Source organism: Syngnathus scovelli, chromosome 2, assembly GCF_024217435.2.
Source record: "Syngnathus scovelli strain Florida chromosome 2, RoL_Ssco_1.2, whole genome shotgun sequence".
Classification (NCBI taxonomy): domain Eukaryota; kingdom Metazoa; phylum Chordata; class Actinopteri; order Syngnathiformes; family Syngnathidae; genus Syngnathus; species Syngnathus scovelli.
Genome location: NC_090848.1, coordinates 7,488,631 through 7,509,577, shown reverse-complemented (window position 1 = coordinate 7,509,577; position 20,947 = coordinate 7,488,631). Strand labels below are relative to the sequence as shown.

The 20,947-nt window shown below is 41.5% G+C and overlaps 1 protein-coding gene across 7 annotated transcripts in view; it reads right to left on the bottom strand.

Annotated features, from left to right (window-relative positions):
- Nucleotides 1-20,947, bottom strand: part of zbtb46 (zinc finger and BTB domain containing 46) — a 67,340-nt gene that overhangs the window by 25,245 nt on the left and 21,148 nt on the right. For 6 of the 7 annotated variants that reach the window (XM_049752029.2, XM_049752027.2, XM_049752023.2 and 3 more), the window contains 2 exons: nucleotides 12,351-12,571; nucleotides 11,327-12,245 (listed from right to left, as the gene is read on the bottom strand). In XM_049752029.2, the coding sequence (XP_049607986.1) occupies nucleotides 11,327-12,245; nucleotides 12,351-12,536 (1,105 nt within the window). In that variant the 5' untranslated portion in view covers nucleotides 12,537-12,571. Of the gene's footprint in view, nucleotides 1-11,326; nucleotides 12,246-12,350; nucleotides 12,572-17,617; nucleotides 20,937-20,947 lie in introns of those variants that run through there. The other variant, XM_049752024.2, reaches the window with a different exon arrangement.

Genomic DNA, 20,947 nt, shown 5'->3' with positions numbered 1-20,947 from the left:
ACTTCGTTAAGTCTCACTATTGTGTTGCTCCTGCTGGTGTTCCCGTCTTGGCCAACAGGGGGCAGTATAAGACAGATATATAGATAAGGTTGTACGAGAGGCTCAGCTCCTCTCTCAGCTTCTCACTATGGCAGTGTTTCGTTTTTTGTAGAGGATAAAGAATACATGCCTATGAGTATTGTTTTCTTACATCGTAATTATCTTGAGTTGAATGACTTAATATTATTTAAATTAAGGACTAGTGTGTATATTTGTTTGTCAATGGGCGGGTCAGGTTATTCAGGCTTGCATGCAAATTAATGCGACTTATGAGCTTAATGCGAAGGTGGCTATTTTAAATAATAAAAGTACTCATTATAGTTGTTTATGGTGTGAACAGGAGAACTTGAGTACATGACACAAGTTGATGCTTTACGATACTCTGTGTTAAGTGATTTGCCGTCCATCTTGTTGCATCTATACCAACTGTAAACCCTTTTTGAGGGGGCGGCATTTTATCACTGATTTTCACCATTCACGGCAGAGCCTGGTGAATATGAAGGGTTCACCGTAGAGCTTATTCAAGGCTACTAACGTGTTATTTCCTCTTTCCCCAGAGAGGAACATAGTGCTCAGAGAGGGCTCGAAATGGAACAAGGGGTTAGTACGTGCACGAACACATACACACACAGATCCACACGCCCAGAGTCAGCGCCCTAAGGAGAACGAGCGCTATCTTGCCCTGCCTCTCAAAACTGCTCCTCTCTCGGCTTCTCGGACGCTCTCATTAAGAAGCCATTAAAGAGAAGGTCAGCGTGAGACCACATGACCCCTTCCTCACCCCAGTAACACACCCCTGGGAGGGCTTAGAAATATACACAGTCATATGGGATGTGCAAAATAAAATGGAAAGAGAGCCACAGTGTAACAAAAACACTGGGAGGAAGGCATAGAAAAACAAATTAAAATGTCAGTTATTCAACTTGGAAATGTTGGGTTCATGCTGTGGAGTGTATTCTGTGACTGTGAATACAATACAGCGGCTCAAATGAGTATTCAACACTCATTAGCAAATTTCAGTTATTACTGTTAAAATTCATGTTTATGTTTATTTGTGACTACAGTATCAATATGTCATGCATCTGGGGTAAAACGTTGTTTTAATGTTTTCCCAGAAGCTGATCATTCATTCTTTGTGCATACATATGGTCTCAGGCAGTTATTTTTTTGTTTTTACAAACTTAATGATGAAGATATTGATGAATCACACATTCATGAATCAAACGTGAATCATAGTACACGTTTTGTGCATAAATTAGTATACACACTGTTAGTAAGCGAGGGCCATTGAGGGTAAGTTTTCCCTAGGGCTCGTTAAACACTACTTTTCTATTTGTTTTTTAATTCTTCTGTCAGATGATTGCTCTTTTATTGGGGTAATTGTGAACTGCTGGTGGCAATTTAAATTATACCCGTCCTTCTATCTACCCATCTATCCACCTATCTAACTATCTATCTATCTACTTCAAGACACAAACTATCAAGCAAGCTACTTTTGTCAATATCAATTGTACACATCTCCCCTTGCACCAAGTAGACTTGTTGTTACCAAAGTGGTTTGAAACTCCAAAGATATGCCATGAATGATCTGAATCTGACTCACACGAGAGCTTGCACTCACCATGATGGAGATGAGTGGAGGATAAAAGCATTACAGACACAGGCAGTATGAATGAGTCAGAAAGGATAAGAAAGCACAAGTTCAATGTGACTTTAGGACAAGGGGATAATTTGGGAGTGGAGGGGAAGACGGCTCGGCTGCTTCCTTAGTCGGACACTGGAATGTAGAGCGGGCGTATCCCAGTGTGTGTGTGTGTGTGTGTGTGTGTGTGTGTGTGTGTGTGTGTGTGTGTGTGTGTGTGTTTAGCAGTCTGTACATGCGTGTTTGTGCCAGACAGGAATCCCGAACCCCCACAGACTCCGGCTCCACTTATCAAGGTCTAAACAGAGGGGTATGCAGGAGGAGAAGGGTCCGGGTGTGTAACGCTATCAAATCCACCTTTAAAGCTGCCTTTGCCCCCTTTCTCCTTGACACATCTACACACACGTGCACACACACACACAGACACACACACAGACACACAGACACACACAGACACACACAAACAGAACCTTGAAGCCGAACATCTGATGCACCAGAGGAACCATGGGAAGGCCAAACAGTCTCACAGCAAAAAGAAAAAGTATCAAACTATGACCACCCCCTCCGACCACGCGATTCCCATTCCGAAAATCAAAAATGTCTCCACGAGTCTTTTTTTGTTTTTTTTTTCCCACTCACTCTGAACAATATGGTAATTTTACAGCTGGTGTCTCAAATGGTTATATTGGATAAAACAATGGCAACATATAATCCTATTTAACTCAATTTAATTGTGGAAAGCTCAAAATAGAACAATACATCTTTACATTTAAGAGTTTTTCGGTCACCATGGTAAAGTCAGGAATATGCTGTGTGCGCTAAATGAGGTTTGACGTGATGGAATTGGAAGTGTTAGAAGAAGAGGCTAACAAAAATTAGTATTGATCACTCTGCTAATTTTGCAGAAGCTAGCAGCCGCATGATTAAAGCCATGCTTTGTTTGATTCAACTCTTGCCATTTATGTGGCAATTGGATGTACAGGTTCATCCTGTGTATAAAAGAGTTGGCACAGCCAACCCAAAAAAACAGAAGAGATGAAAGCCGAGATGTAAAAGTTGACTTTTGTCATTGTTGAAATGGAATAACTCCTCGCTTTGCTGAATCGACAATATATTGCCATCATTTTTGTTCACCTTTCAAAAATGTTTATGTTTATTATTCTCCTATTGTAGGAGTGTAGTTTGTATCTGCCTTTTAGACGCACTAAAAGTCAACTTACATCATTCATTTTAATTTTGATAAATCACATTGAACAAGTTATTTAAATCATTTACATAAACTGCTCCCGTAATGCACTAAATTAACTGCTTAGCAATTTAGCGTATTTGGCAGACGCAATCCTGGTTGTGTCTACTTAGTAGATCAGCACGTAAATCAAACTCCAGCTTCATCATCATTTGTTATCAAAATTAAAGTAGAAGCTGACACTCGTTACATTTTCTGTCTATTGATAAAGTTGAGACTGAATCTTCTTTTGTTCTTTTTTATTAATATAAAAAACTGCAATAGCTTTGAACCAACCATAAGTGTATGCTAGTTTGTTCATACATTCCAATCAACAGTGTGCATGTGTGTTTGTGATAGTGTAACTTAATCTTCAAGTTTAGCCATTTCAAGAAGCATCGCAATAAATATGGCAGCGGTACAGAAACTTTTGTGCAGTGTACAAGATGGCATGGTGATGCGACCGTCCAAACGTACAGTCTATCCAAACTACCCACCCACTAACAAACACACAGACTAATAGAGATAATTTTGTCCCTTGTTGTTATTCCAGCCTTTCACTCGTAGTGTCTCCTTGCTGTTGGCCAACTCCGATGTATGATTAACACGTCCTTCGATAAAAAGGGAGGGGAGCAGAATGGGAGGAGGGGGCGTCGTCACAAGAGATGAAATGAGGGATGAAGGAGAAGGAGGTGTGGAAGGGGAGACGATGGCAAAGGAGGGAAGAACAAAATTAGTGCAGAGAGGAAGGAGACTTCCAGTGGAACATACCCACAGTTTGTGTGTGTGCGTGTGTGCGTGCGTGTGTGTATGTGAGTGTGCGTCCGTGTGTGTATAGTATACGTATGAGCTCAATGCTTCAATGAAAAGGACACACCCACTGGCTGTAAACCTCGACATCCTGTGCAGGTTGTCCGTTTTGTCCAAACATCCCCCCCGCCGACGCTTCCCCCTCCCCACTTGTCTCTCCTTTCTAACTGGTGTGGCGCGGGGGTGGAGGCCACAGAGGGAGCAAGCACAGTGAAGAGAACAAAGCTACCTTGCTCAAATAAACAGAGCAGGGGAGAGGAACTCCAGGTTAGCTGAAAATGACAGAGTGCAAAGATTCAGACATCAGTTAACAGGAATGTTTCTTCACACACTTTCAGCTTCTTGTTGTCCTGCTGAAGTTTGCAGCTTGTGCTCAAATGGCTCTTAGCGAATGTCAGGTACAGTGAGCCACGCTATATAGCCCAGCGGTGGTGCCAGGCTCATGGCTACAGGGTCCATTAACGGCTATCAGATCAGTGGGAGGGAAGCATTTTACCTCGCTCACATCACCAAAGAGAAGCTGCGACATGGGCCTCACGTTGACTTTAAAGGGGCATGTGTACATATTAGTCCTCTATTATTCTCTAATAGCTATTTGAAAATGTGGCTCACCTTGAGAAAACCACAAATGGAATAAGTACCGAGCAAACGGCAAATTTATAATTGCTTATATTAATAGGCTTATAATTGCCTATATTAATAGTGGGAACCATAAATTTAACACAAACAATAAAACACTTTTTTATAGGGCTCTTCGATATTTGTACGAGTATCACCGATACCAAGCACCGATACCACTAGTACTTTTGGTATCTGAAATTTCCCACCAAAAACAATGACAGATGAAATGAATGGCATTTTTCTATTCTTCTTATTTTGAGTCATTTCCGATGGTAAAACAGTCACAATTGGCTGCCGGCACAAGTTACCGATACCTTGAAATAAGACTGGTATCGACACTGATACCTCGTATCATTACTCGACCATCTCTACCAATTTAATAGCATTTAAAACACTTGCAGTCATCAGTTTGTCCCATCAAACTGAAAATCCTATTTTAAAAATAGCAATTTATGGTGGTGGTTATTTAGGGTGGAGTTTCACCACTGGGGCTTGGTGGTGGGGGGGTGTTCTGCCGTGAATTGTGTAACCACAGAAACCTTCTGACCCACCCAGCCTGCATGCTGTGCCAACAGGACATCCTGCCGTGATGCGCAGAGGCTCGTTTAATTCTTCGACTTGACTGACAGATGCCGAGAGTTGTGGGTGCTGTAGTGCATACGTATACTGCATGCAGTTTCTTGCGGGTGAGCGCATACAGTGTGTGTGTGTGTGTGGGCCACGGCTCACTCCAGCACACACGTGCCAATCCCAAGTGCACGCAGGGTGGTATATCTAATCTTTAACACCCCCGCACCAACATTCTCTGGCATGCTCTAGGGGCAGAAGGTGGGGAGTGAAGGGAGGCGGGGGTGGTGGTGGGGATGCTGTCCAAGATTCTATAGGAATAAAAAGGACCATCAAAAAGGTTTTTTTTTTCCCCCTGCCCAATGTGGCTGGTTTTAAGCCATAGAATTAAAAATAGAGCACATTTAGAGAAGACAGAACTGCAAGAGAACAAGACAGACAGCAAGAGTGCGAAAAATGGTGTGAATGTGTGCGGGTAGGAGAAGGGGCTTTTAGCTGGTGGACTGCCCATAATGTCCGGCAGGATGTGAGGTCATACAACAAGGATGGCTGGTGGGCGGTGAGAAAAAACTGGTTGCCACGGCAATATTATATTTTTTTTGTGCTTAAAGCTGAAATGAGGCTCTCAATAAAAAGAATCGTGGGGGAAGAACAGCCTGATGCACGGGAGGTGGGGCAGGCAGGCCACAGGAGTCAATAGGATGGGAGGAAAGGGCTGAAATGATCATGCGTGTAGTCTGGGGACAAAGAGCAACTCGATGGAGGGGGGAAACGGCGAGGTGTGGAACACAATGCGAGACAACAGATAAAGGAGCCACTGTGGAAAAAGTGAGAAAGCCCAACCAGGGGCCAGAAAAAAGAAGACACACAGAAGAGAATAGTGTGGGGGCGAGAGAGGACAGCCTTCATTGTGATGAAGTACTCATCCACCGCATGCGTATGAAGAAAAGAGTGCAAATTAAGTCCACACAATCTGAAATATTAAATCTATTTTGGTTTTTAATGAAGGAGGAGTGAATTAGGGAGGAAATATAGGAGTGGATTATTAAACCAAAAAGTGTGAAGGGAGTGAAAAAGTGGAGGGGGATGAGGAGCTGTTGAAAGCTGTTCATGGTGTTTTAAATATTAAACCTATTTCAAGATTAATGAAGTGCAAATACTATTGGGAGAGACTTAACTGGAATACAGAGAAGAAGGGGGTGAAAGGGGGATCTGATTCATTATTTTAAGTGTTCACCTTTCGACTGCTGAGGCTTGGGGAGACGGGGTGCAAGGCGACAAAGAGCGAGAAAGAGCAAAAGTTGATGTGGAAGTTCAAACATGAGGTGAGCGGCGGGGCGACGCTAGTCTGCAGGCCCCGGGTGAGTTCTGGGTGAAGGTCTGAGCACCAACAAGCCAAACCAAGCAGCACCTGAGTAGAGTTGACGCTAAAACATTTTTTGTGTGTCTTTATGTGCAGGTGTGAGAGAATGAATATGTGTTTTGTTGAGGAGAAAGTCACATGAAGATGTTGGACTAGAAAAAAAATAAATAAAAAGAATTTGAGATATAATCCATGTGCATCAGCTCGAGGGGAAAACAGAACAGAACAAGAACAACCCACGTGTCTGAACTCTTCATGTGTGAGCATCTCAATCTGGCCTTCTACCAAGTTGAAAAAATCCCCTTAAGCACCCCTGAAAGGTCATGAAATTATTTCAATATAAATAATAAATACATAAAATAATTACCATGTCGACTATGGACAACAGATTGAGTGGGTGTGTCCTTGGGGCTGAATTCAAAGCAAGCATACAGCAAAAAAGAACTATGCAGAGGGTTGTTGAAAAATGAATTGAAGAATCTAAAAAAAAAATCCACAAGCTAAATAATGAGCAGGGACTTGGAAAAATAAGATAACTTGAAATAGAAATTTATGAAGGAGAAGTTGAATTACAGTGTTGAGATATTCAAAACACTACTGCAGTGTCTCAGATCATCTGTCCTCACTAAAAAGAATGAAAATGCCATTAATCAGTTCCAGCCTCGCCCCCAAATGCAAGTGTTTTGGATATTTGGTACCTACGATTATTTTAATCATTGATTAATCTGGCGATTAATCAATGAATCGGATAAGCGTTGATAAAAATGGATGGATGGATAGATGTAAACAATCTATCTATCTATCTATCTATCTATCTATCTATGTATCTATCTATGTATCTATCTATGTATCTATCTATCTATCTATCTATATATATATATATATATATATATATATATATATATATATATATATATATATATATATATATATATATATATATATATATATATATATATATATATGTATATATATATATATATATATATATATATATATCTGTTTCGCAGATCAGTTTTTTTATCTGTGGATGCTTTTTATCCCAGGTCAGGTAGAAACGGCGAATAACAAACTAAAAATAGTTTCAGGTAGTAAGTATTTAAAGGTTTACGCATCAGTTGGCAGAGCTGGAGGCTATTTAAAACATCTCTTTTGAAATTGCCAGCTCTCATAAAACAGCGGGCAGAAACAAAATTATCACAGATAACCAGATTAGTGGAGCCTGTCTAAAAACAGTTCTGAGTTCTTGTCCTTTCTCACATGTGAGCAGTTTAAATATTTGTGTCAGCACACAAGGTGAGCATCAGACAAGCGTAGATCTCGTGTCACAGACAGGAAGTTGAGCGCATGGTGGCCCGAATAATAGCGTCAAGTGAACACAGCAGATGTGTGCAAGGGAAGAGGATCTGAAGAAACCAAATCCTCATTCGTGCAACCGTTTATGTCAACATGGACACGCCACAACGAATGACACAGTTTAAACATGACCATACATTATCCGTATGTGAGGAAAATAATCCATTCAAATCCTTAGTCAGGCAATCGTTGTAAAACTGCTGTAAAACATCGACAGTGATCACGATAGATACAGCAGATATGGCCGTCGTCCTTGCGACGAGGCCATAACGATCCGAGTTACAATTACTCAAATAATCGTTTTTTCAGAATGGTTTTAATTGATACTTTTTGCTTTTACTTAAGCCTTTTTGTTAAGAAACCACAATGTTAGCTACACTGCACTTGCTACAAGTATTTTTAGTAGGGCCCGAGCGCTTGATCAGCCAGTTGATTTTATCGAAAAATATTAGCCCTTTTCAAAATAATCATAATCGGATGTAGATTTGCCAGGCATTTTAATCAGAAATTTTGTTTCAGGCAAACGAATAAGAAAAGATCAGCTCTCAGAAATTCAGTGGAATTCTCTCTCCATATCATGTATTCAAAATGCAATTGTCAAAGAAGACACGTATTGCATCTCATGTTTTTATTTCAAAGTCACCGCTTCACAGCATAGAAAATAATAGAGTAAAAGAATTGTGACATATAGTGCATTAAGGATAAATGATGCTTTGCTTGTAACATTACTCATGTTGCATTTTTGCTGCATATTGCATAGATTGAATGAATTAATTGAATGCATCTTTGTTGTAGTTAAAAAAAAAACAAAGCACAGGATATTCTAAAACATGTTCTGCCTGTGTTCAATTCATAACTTTCAAATAAAATTGTAATTTTATTCATTATATACTTAGTCAATTAATTTGTTGCCAAATCAGACAAAAAAATCCTTACTTTTAGCTACAGATATTTATTATTGCTTGTGCTAGATATTTTGGTTAATCAGAGAGACTTGTGCCACTTGACAGTTTCACCAATTCAAAATGTTGAATAAAAGCAGCGGGTCAATCATGACATGCTCTCGGTTCCTCGCTGAAGTAAAAGTTGTGCAAATTCAAAAGATGCAGGGAGCAGCTGAAGATAAAGAAAAACGTTGCTGCTTAATGTGAGTGAATCCACCTGTCCAAGTAAATAAAAGTAATTCGAAGTAAGACTTGATGCAATCTTTTGTTCAATTGTGCTTGTAGTTACCCAAATAATTTCCCTTTACATGCGGCTACAGTATATGGCAATAAAACCAACGTAACGCATCAAACAGCATTTACTGTAAGTCTTGAATGGATTGTATTCCAAGGCTCCACTGTACTTCCTTTGCAATTCCATGATGAGTGTAGTAGCTTTAAATAGAGTTGCACACAACTTTCTAATTCCCTGGATGGCCATGTGCCCTTTACATCTGATTCAAATCTCCAACTGCAGGTGACAAAATCCTTTACTTACAGAGACTTAAAACTTAAGAAGACATAAGCCTAAACAGATCTTACGTGTTTATGACCGCCACTCAGGATCAACTGACACTACTTTTGTTCTAGTAAAGACTTGTGTCTGTCAGAATTTACTGGCTTCACATTAGAGAAGAATACTTTACCAGCCAAATCACACCACCCCCAGTGAGAGGTCTTCTACGTGCTCCTCAGTCAATAATGACCTCACAAAACCTGTTCAGGAAAGAACTCCATCTCAACTCTCTCCCTAAATACAAAGAAACCACCTTCCTGGAATCTTACTAAACACAATATTTCCGACACAATGTCTTTTAGGTGGTGGCCTGTTGTGAGCCACGTTGTGGTGGTCCTGCAAGAACAGGCACTGGCCCCATATATTCATGATATTTTATATCAAGTTCCAATGATCATTTCATCCTTAGTGTCTTTATACTATCTTATTTGAGCATTTAAGAAACTGCTACCTCTCTGTTGTTATTTGTTTTGCAGTATAAATTTAATAAAGCCACTCCTTATGGAAGGAATTCATCGGAAGTGCAGAACAATGAGTGCAGCACGGTAAAAAGATCAACAATGATTGATCAGCTCCAAACATTGAATAGACTGATGATCGTTCAACCCTCCAACGGAAACCTGGGTTTGAATGTATACCAGGACTATTCCAAAATTCACAAGCTCACAGTCATGCTAAACACCAACACCATTGTGTTCCTACAAAAATGGAAGCGTAAAAATAATAAAATCACCACCCTAATAATTAATTGATTGACAGTTGATAATGTGTATCTCAAGATGAGATGGAAGATGAAGTTCTAAGTGGACAATTTTCTGTCCTCTGCTCTGATTTACCCCACACATGTACCACTCTCCTCAACATGTCTACCTTTTTCCATCTGCTCGCCCTTTCCAGAGGTCCTTCCCTAAATCCCGCAGAGAGGGGGTGGAGCTTAGGATAGTGAGGACGCCATGGTAATCCGTGCAGTGACCCAGGTCAATTCAATTATCCTGTTTTCTTTAGCGGTGCGACGTGTGTGCCCATTTCACAGCCAACTCCCTTAATGCGCCCAGGATTAGCTTCTCTTACTTTTAATGATCTAACTATCGACGCCTTGGGCCCACAGCGCACTTAAACCCCCACCAATAGACACACACAAATACACACAGACACACAAGAACACACAGCCAGGTGTTTTTGATGAATTAGTTTTTGTGCATAGAAAATTAATTAACTATTGTGAACTGAGATAGGCTTCCTCAAATGAAAAAGTGAATTTGAATGTTAGATTGGGTTTGCTTCTTGAGGTGGGTGACTTGAGTGTGTTTGTGTTACAAAAACAAGAGCAGGAAGAGGATTGTATCATCTATCTGCATTTAACCCCGTTCCACCTCACACCTCCAAGATTTTAGATAATCATCTTAGTCCTAACACGTTAATGTGGAAGCAAGCTAATCTCAACCCCGCCGGAAGAAAAGAGGTCACACTCAACGAGTAAACTTTCAGTACGTAGCACATGCATACTTTCTCATGCTCCACGTAAAGTGACTGAATGTTGCCTCTGAAGCAGTGGAATTTCTTCTAAAAGAGAAATTCAATAAAATTTCAAAATGCAAAGGTCAAGACAAAATTGGGCAAATCGATTTTCTGCTTAGGTGCAAAATAAGTATATAACTCCAACGACATAAAATGTCTTCTTCAGATTACAACAACTTCTAACTGCTGTCCCTTTGAAACCAGTAAATAATATACAATACTATGTGATGAAATCAGTATTTCACTGTAGTAACAGGACTATCGTCGTCTTTGTAGTTTTCTAAAAAACACAAAATAATCACCTCAAAGGCCCCTAAAATCTTCCATAACAAAAATATTCTTGGAAAAACATGTGAAGTCTAGTCGACTGTCCATAACACTTTTCTCATCATAAACATCAGAACATCTGGTTATTGGGGATGTTTTGAGCTCATTTTTGTCCCTGGTGTGTTGTACTACTGTTGAAAGCACTATTCCAAGCAGACTTTGCATTTTGATAGACACTCATTCATTTCTTGTCATGCTACAATTCTCAGGATCAAGGAATTGCCTTGTGTCCACTCATTCAACTCACCTCCCGCTGAGGTGCTTTTGATGGTGTGATTTGTCACCTGAACACACACTGAGTACACGAGGCAACAACATTTCAAGTAGTTGAGTATAAGTATAGCATTTCAAGTCATACCTGGGATATCCCGTCCATTGTAGTTCCAGCCGGCCACAGCTAGCATGGATGGAAGCGGAGATCCAGGCCTACTGTCTCTGTCTCTCTCCCTTTGCCGCTCTCCTTCCCAGTTCCTCTCTGCCTGCTGGGTTATATGTCTGACTGTGTCCTTGTTCTTCCTGTTCTTCCTCCGTCCCGATCCTGATAAGGGCTGCCAGGATCCATCCCCACCTGCATTTGGGCCCCCTATCACCGGATCCCGTTGGCTCTGGGCTGCACCCCTGGGGTTGTCCCGGGGGTGCGAGGAAGCGGCAGGAGACACCTGCTCCTCTTTGACGCTAACAGGTCTGTAGTCATGCGGCCAAGCAGGCTGAGAGTCGTGACAGGTTTCCTCCTGGCTCTCGTGGCTTTTGGGGGGTTCTTGGTCCTCCTTGCCATACGTGCTGCCTCCCTCATGACAGCTGGCGATGGCAGAGTCCCCGGAGGAGTTGGCGGGGCTTGTGCGACGTGCCAGCCAGGGAGAAGTGCTGCGACCAGACATGATGGAGGCGAGGGCTTCGGAAGCCATTCCTACTATCCCACCACCTCCCAAGCCCACTCCGGGTACTCCCCCTGCTCCAGTTATGCCACCTCCGCCGCCTCCTCCGCCACCCCCAATGCCAGCCGTGACGACGGCTCCCATTTCAAATTCAGCCAGTTCGTCAGCCATCTCGGAGCGGATGCTGATGTCAAGGGCGGCCTTGATGAAGCGGTGGCACGCTTGGACGATGTCTGTCATCTGCAGGTAGCTGGCCGCAGACATGACCTCAATGACGTTCTTACTTGTGAGGGCGAGGTGAGCAGAGTACATGAAGTCGAGAATGGCTTTGAAGCCTGTCGCCGTCACAATATCCAGATGAGTGACTGTAGTCTGATGATGAGGCTCTGAACCTTTTTTAACCTGGGACATAAAGTGAAGCTGCATTTATTTATTTAGTCGAGACACCAAGGAGCAACATAAAAGTCGCTCCCTTGGCATGACTTCAGCGAGAGTTTGGAACCCCACCTGGCAGTAAAGAGTCTTGAAGTAACGTGAGGAGCCCAGGAGGACGTTCTTGTGGGCCTTGAAGATCTTTCCATCCACGATGACACAGGCGTCACAGAGGATTCCATGCTGCCGCTGCTCGTTGAGCTCTCGAAGGAGCTGACGGTAGTGAGAGGAGATCTCCATGTCCTCCTTCCTGTTGTTCATCTGGGTATCTGAACAAAAGCCTCTCTTCCACAATTCTGAGAAGACAAAAGAAAAACAAATATTCCCGCTTATTGTAATTTTGCAACTCATAATAGTGATATTTACAAACATTACAGAATTTTGTGTTAATTGTGTAATGAGTCATGTTTTTCTGTGTGCTAGATTGTGAAGGAAAAAAAAAACACAATTATAGCAAACATTTTTAAAAGGGCACAACTGCCAAGAAGTCACATTATAAATTTCCAAAAGTGTTGAGAAGGTGATTCATTAAGGCCACATGAGACTGAAATGTACAATCGTGAAAAAACAATCTCCAAATCATACAAACCCAACAAGCAATTGACCTTCTCCCAACAGAAGCACTGCAACATTTGGTGTTCTTATTGAGTAACAATTTTTTGGAGGTGCCACCGTTATGTTTCTTTTTTATTTCACCACCAACAGTGTGGTTGCCATTATTAGTGTCAAGGAAGAAGCGACCACTGTAGGTATATTATACCATAAAGAAAAGATATGAGGGGAAAAGAGGAGAAAGTGTGAATATTTGACAGACTTTTGGCTCCATTCATTGACTGCACTCATGCATTACGTTGACAGAGACTCCTTACACTTGGCTTGGCCTCAGGCAAATGTACAAAAGTACAGCATAACTATAGTCTGGTAATATTGCAAAACACCCGTTTCCAATATGCTGTATTGCTTAGCGGCGGCTGTCTGGATGACGCTTCATACATTACGTTGTTTTTTTTTAAAAAACCATGAGCTACGATGTGGCATTTTTGATTGGTGTGACACTTGCAACCCTCCACCCTGGGAGTTGGCTGCCAAAGTGCCTTTTAGATGTACAGCAGAGCTTGCATTTTAAATGCAAATACTGTATCAATGACAGTTATCATGATTAAAATTTGTTTAACTCAATTTTTTGCAGCCTTCGTTAAAGCGCGTTGTATGATTTGCCAGTTTTCAAGATGCAAGTTCGAAAAGCTATGCTTTAAATACAAATCAATTAGCAATGACAACATTGGGTTTTCTTTACATTATATGCAATAGATGTTATTTGGCTGCTTTACTCTGGAATTAAAAGTACTGGTGTGTGATTCTCAGTTAGTGGTCCCAATATCAGTCTCAAACCCAAATTAAAAAAAATGGCAAGTACTTGTGTCACACACGGCGCCAAATAAATCAGACCAAGAGACGCAACGACTTGGAAATAAATAAACTGGACATTGTTTCGATTCTACTCCAAGAAGAAGAATAAAGTATATTTAGCAAAAAGAAAGACACGCCAGGCTAAGAATCTCTCAATAATGAATGTGACATAAAGACAATGACATCAATAGATGCCACATCCCAACCGCTGTAGTTTGATGTCTAAAAACAGCCCAGCAATAAATACACAGAAATCTCTTTTTAAACACTGTCTGACAGGTTGATTCGAAAGTGTGTGTCGGAGAGAGAAAAGGTGTGTGTGTGCGGTGTCATTAGATGTGACAGCCACATTACAACATGTTCACTAAAAAGTTGAGAGGGAGGAGGGAGGGGGGGGGGGGGGGAACACATTTAGGGCAGACCACCAAGGCTCACCACGAGCGTGAAATGGAGCATTGAATCAATAAACAAGGACTTGCTTTCACCACAAGACAAAGCTCTCTTGAACTTTCACCTCAGAGTTTCTGGTCTTACAAAATCGAGGTGATGGACGTGCTACAAAGAATAGCCCATTTATGACAATTTGAAGAGCGACGTGCATGCAAAAATAAACATTCCGATTTGAATTTTGGGATTGCATACCCAATTGTTATCTACTTTTTTTTCTGTTCACAAAAGGCATTTCACACTTGAACACAAAGAGATGCAGGTGATAACAAAAGCTAGGGGGATGAGGAAAGTGACAAAGGGAGATGCGCACGTCGCCAAAGCATTATCGAAACATTGAAGGAGATGGCGGAAAACAAAGCCGAGCGAGCCTAAAACATGAACACGGAACATTTAGGCAGTGCATTAACAGCTGCCTTCCCTGCTCTCGTCTGGACGAAGACTAAATCGCGGGGATGCCGAGCGTTACCAAACGCAGCGGTGATTTGTTTTGGGAACGCCACAGCTGTCAGGTCTGGTGGGCCTCTCGGAGAGATGACAGCTTGCCTGGGCCAAGGTGACAGCAACGTTTGCTGCGGGGCCGGCACACTTCAGGTCACGTTTAGCAAAGCTCTGCTCAACCTGATGGCTTGTAGGATCACATAAATCCTCAATGTCTCCCACGTCCGCTCGGACGTGTCTCCTGTGAGCAAAACTGGACCACGCCGAGGAAAAAAGCTCGGATCAATTTTTTCTCATTCATAATTATTTATTGAGATTAGCGTTTATTTAGCCAGCAGAGATTGAGAAATGCGTGGATGCGTGTTTCATAAGTGTTTTTTTCTGTGTGTTTTTCCTCTGGCTGACGCATTGCTGAAAGAAATCTATTGCTGTTCTAACCTTGAGATATCTTTTTTTTCTTTCTGCGTTGGTATGATGGAAATATCAAGAGTCTTCTCCAATCACCTTTGCAGACAAACTTTAAAGACACAGCATCCTTTCTCTTGCTTCTCAGGGCCACTTGCATTCAATGTTGTAAAGACAGCCCATTTCTATAAGGTAAAAACATTATTGCCGCACACAAGACCAGAAAAGCTTTCAATCGTGAAAGCACCCTGCTAATTATTTTTTTTCGGTAGCTAGAGAAATACAAGGTCAATCTTCAACAAACTTCTTCGAGGAAAATTAAATATCACAATACGGAGCAACCAGTCAATCTTACCAGCCATCATCCTTTCATTTCAAAAAGTCAAGCAGAGTCCTGATACTAAATTCACACTGTCACACTGACAAGCAACATGTTGACACTACAGCCCGGAGAAACTTAGACAAACCACATTGCTTGAAAAATGACATGACACTTTGAGCTCTTCTTACTTCCGTCTCTGAGCTGATCAAAAATTTCAAGCATAATCTTAAAACATTTTACATCTTTTAATTGTATAAACGTGAGAGACTTTCATTAATTTTACAAACATGGAAGTACAACTCATTTGTTTACCGTTGTGATCAATTTTTAACCCTCGCAGCAAAAACTATGCTACTATCGGAGCGCGGCATTTTACATGTGTTGAGGAGGAAGAGGTGATGATGTTGTACCAGGATTGATTGTCAAGCAAGGTGGAGTTGACATCAACCTGTCCTCACTTGTGTATCATGCAAATTTTCCGTATAGTGCAGTTAATGGGGCTGATCTATTTTCTAAGGGTTTTTTTTTTTTTTTTCACTTGAGCATGAATTGTAATCCAGGAATCTAAACTAAATATGAAATTTTGTGAACAACCACCACTACCAGAAATATCATGACTAAAACAAACACCTCAGAAATAAAGATGAAGGAGAAAGAAATAAAAACACGAGGGAGGAAAATGTTTGCTTAATCACATATAGACTCACACATAGACTCTGAGTATGTAGTAAATCAGAGAGGAGTGTATTTTGACCTCTAAACGGTCCGCAGGCCTAATTGGCTTCTTTCTTTTCAGCATGTTCAACTCCTTCCAGAACCAACAAACCCAAATCTCTCCACTGTTGTTCCTCATGTTTTTTTTTAGAGATTTACTTGACATATAAAAATATCTTTATCCTTCCTTCCATGAATTTTCTTCAGAAGACACAAGATGGCTGACATTTGGTTTTGTTTCAGTGAAGGTGCCACCAGAGCTCCGAGACTCTGTCATCCTTCTGACTCCAAATCAGAAGTGACTGTCGTCGTTCAGCCCTGGCTGAACAGTACACACACACACAGAAAAAAATCAAGGGCCCCCTTTCTCTAAAATCACACATACACATTGTTACTGTCCTCAAACATACAAACGCATATAAGCGCTAAAACACACACGCTTAGCAGAGCCTTCGTGGTGTTGCGGCTGCTTTGTGGCGGTCACATCATACCAAAGTCACTTTAGGCAGACAACTAAAGTGATGAGACGTGATGGAGTGAGAGGATGGGGCTTCTTCCTCCTTGTGTGTGTCTTTCTATTCAATTTGTCGCTCCGAGCCTGTCCTCTGCTTCCTTGACCCGAGACCAATACAAACGACCTTGTGGACCAAACACGGAGGCAAACTTTGTTTACATGAGCTTTCCCTTGGATGGGTTCCTCTTTAAAGGGGAAGTTGACCCAAAAAAATGCTTTACAATATGTTGTATTTTTTCAGAAAGTGAGGACATATTATCCTTTAGTGGCCGGTAGGCTGCTCAGAAAATTGCCACCCTCATCTAATAACGGTGCATACAAATTGCACTCGTCTGCTCAGAAAATGTCACAGTTCTGCACATTACTTGATAAAAAGGGTTTCAGCGGGGTGACCAAGTGAGCAACAACAGAGTTGCAGCTCTTCAGACAGATTGGCGTCAGACTATGTTTTGACCGCTACACATCTGAGGTGCATGGGCAGAAAGTATTATTTAATTGCATGCTCATTTTCAATGATTGGTTATGTGATCACTCTTTTTGCAATTAGATGAGCAGCAATGATTCTACGCTCACTTTCCCTTCACGACATGAGGGCAGTCAAAGGTCACGGTGAAACGCAAGCACGGAGGCAGAGCGGGACATGAGGAATTCAGGAAAAAAAAAAGAAAGCAAGACTAGATGAGGTGAAGAGATATGACCGATTGACAACGAGTGAAAGGCAAGAAGGAAGAGGAAAATGAGTCAGGCAGCCAATATTTTCAAACAGCTTTGCTTCCACTCAACTGGGCATCAAGGCCATTATCCCGGGGTTAATCCCCAATCCGACAGAGCTGGCAGCCTTTCGGGTCAAGCCAGCGTGTTCACCCATCAACAAGGCTGGAAATGAAAATAACACGCACACACACAATGCCAGCGAGAGACAGGTAGACCAGCTACATTAAAAAATATATATTAGGAATTATTATTCTTAGCTCCTTCATTTTCTTCTTTTCATCCTGCACTCTTTTATCTCCTCCGTTCTCATCTTTGCTGCGGTTCTTTACATCTCGTATTTCACATATTCTTAAGATCAAGTCCCCGTGCACCTACCTGTCCCCATCAGCTTTGAGCATGCTGTATTTGCCACCTCCACCTCTCTTTCCCTCCGGCCGTCTAGCTGGCCGCTTTCCCGGAAGCCAGGGTGGAGGGGAAAAGGATAGTCATGTCATGTGGAGAGGCACCAAAGAAGATCCAGGAGGCTTAGGAAGACTTAATGCTACTTCCTTCATCCACCTTCATTCCCTTCCATCTCAACCAGCACCTGAAAACTCAGGTCAACACCCTTCAAGTCAGCCTCGGTCACCCATCAAGCTCTGGAGATTCAATTTCTGTGAGGGACTTAGCCTCCAGTTTTGAGCCTGTCTTAAGACATTACTATACTGGGCACCATCTCATTTTCTCACCTCCGGCTTCACGAGGTGTTAAGCCCAGGGGGATCGTCTTGAAATCCAGTCACACTAATGACAGACTAGGATCATCCCAAAATGGCGGTTTGTTTGGCTCCTCAAGCCCTCAGGTGACCCCATGACACCAGTCAGTGATACTGCACGCATGTGACTGTATTGTACTTAGCGTTGTGAAAAGATTCACCAAAAATGACACTGTGCTAAAAAGCAGAGTCTGGGAGGAACGGTCACTTCAACAAACATTTTTGAGAATCAGATCATGGGTATTTGGAGAAATTTGATTTAAAAAGAAAAATGCCCTCAAATTAGAGTAAAGCAATAGACTGTAATTATTTACTCAGGCATTTTAGTTCCACTGCCACTCGGGAAAGCCCTTCTCCAATTGGCTGTCAAGTTGCAGTTCAAAATATCCACCAAATAAGCTTGTACAGGTCGAAATTTCGAGGGGTTGTCCAAGGCAACGCATCAAAATTACCGTGTTGTTTCAGACAGCATCAAACATTTACATTTGTAAAATCATCAATAATCAATAAAATATTTGATGGTTGAAATAAACGTTAATTGCAGCTTACTAATTACAAATGTAATGTAATACATTTCGAGCAAATGTTTTTTTAATTGATAATTTGTTATGGAGGATTTTAGAGGTCTTTGAAGTGTTCATTCCATGATTATTATTATTTTTTTATTCCACAAAGATGGTGCACCCTTGTCATTTCCTTCTCTATGTGTATGCGTCGTTTCTGGGCTACGTTCCTCTCTACGCCCGCTCGGCCTCCCATGGTAACAACATGATGGACGACCTGGGGCTTAGCCTAAATTTTCTCTCTATTAAAAGCTGTGAAATGCAAATAATAAAACATCTCATTACTGTAGTTAGAGAAGTCAAATGAAAAGGTGTGGGAGGTGTGGGAGGAGGTGTGGATGATTGGAGCCCTAGGACAAAAGAGGGGTTATAAAGGAAGGCGGAGGACAGGATGGGGCGTGTGAGTGGGAGCAGAGGATGTCAAGGCGTAAGGAGGGAGGATAGAGGAGTTGAAGAAGACACAAACAGATAACAAGACAGTGAGTCTTTGTTTTAGAATCGCTACCGTTAGATGAGCCAGTGGGCCAGACTTCAACCGCTATGTAAACAGAGGTGGGGGGAAAAAAAATGAAAAATTATTCTGAATTCATACTTTGAAATGACAGCATACAGTAATGTCCATGGACATTAGGACATGGACACAATTGTCATCATTTTGGCTGCAAAATGAAATCAACAAGATGTGCGTTAAAGCAGACTATCACATTTAATTTGGAGCAGGAAAATAATAGGACAATAATAGGAGTGATCATGAATCAAACTTTTATGTTTTCCCTTTTTTCCAAAGGCTTTGCAATGAATTACAATTACAAGAGAGATTAGCAGTCAACTGTCCCATTACTTTTGGCCCTTCAACGGTGGGGAAACACATATACAACAAACTGCTGTAATTCCTGCATTGTTCAATTGATTTAAGATGTAAATACCCTTAAATTGAATGCTGAAAGTCAAACGGAATTGTGAATCATGTCAATATCCCAAACAATTCTCAGTATGAGTCAGAGGTCAAATCAATCAAAGGCTTTACAAACTGATATATGCCAAAGTGACAGTGCATGAGGAATCCATGTTCACAAAAAAAAAAAAAAAAATCATAACGCCATGTGAGCTCATTGTTGTTTGTTAAGATGTGTGCTTTTTGAATGACTGGATGATAATGACTCACTGGTGGCGAGCTATCTGGTGCCGAGGCGGGTGTCCGATACAGAGAGCGAGAGTGTGTGTGTGCGTGAGTGTGCGTGAGTGTGCGTGCGTGCGTGCGTGCGTGCGTGCGTGTGCGCCCGTGTGCGTTTGGGGTAACCTGGTGGTAAAGTCACTTAATAAAAAAGCAAACAGGCATCCTTCTTAAATTCTAAATTCTTCTAAAATTAACTTTCGCTCACAATAAGTTCAGCTAAGAAAAGGGCAAAAAGAGTGATACACCCTCCCACACACTCCCCTTCATGGGCAAATACAGCAAATCTAATTTTCAAACACTGCAGAGTGCACGAAAAGCAGGAAAAAAACGAACCTTATTTTACTATATTAGCGTAGCCATCAATATACAACATTCACTGGCTTCCTGAGTCTATCATACAAGTGATTTACATACAAAGCCGTGTTTATAAAAGCGCACTTGTATAGAATGGCCTGAGGCTGCCATGTCACTCATCAACCTGATCAAAACGCCGCCACAATCAAACAGGGAGAAATCTTGGAGCTCTTTGGCAAATCTGTCCTTCAACAGCAGAAATAAAAAAAATAAAAAAATAAAAAAAACGAGGCGAGATAAAGGGAAAAGAATCAAGCAGAGAGGAGAGGGGCATCTAAATATAGAAGGACTCACATTTTTGGAGTTGGAGAAAAGACGGTGAAGGAGAAGAAGGACAGGAGGAGATGGGGGTGCGAGAGAAAAAAGGAGAAGGAAGAGCGATGGAGAACAAAAGCAGTGTTGTGGCGGATAAAGAAGAAAAGTAGCTCGAGATCGATGTTCAGTGGACTAATAGAGAACTGGGCATCGGGGACACTTGAGCGGAAGACTCAATGTAGCACGTTTCCACTACAAATGTTCATCAATCAACAGTTCAATATGTGTTATTATACTACATAAACTGTTGCTTTGAAAGAAGAAATATGATATAATCTATGTACTATTGTCAGTGAAGTTCCTCGCAGCACGCAGACACAAAGTATTTTTTATTAAGCGCAAAAAAAACTTGAGCAGCAATCCAGCGTGAGTCGCTTAGTTGTGTATCAGTTTTTTTTTTAACCCACCGATAGCCAAAGGTTGTTTTTGAGGCAGATATTTTTTGGGGAGGTAAAAAGAAAAAGCAATGTAAAGTTTGCTTTGTTTTGCCTCAAGGCTACAAACTCCACTGTGATGAATCTCCAAGTCTCATGGACAGACTC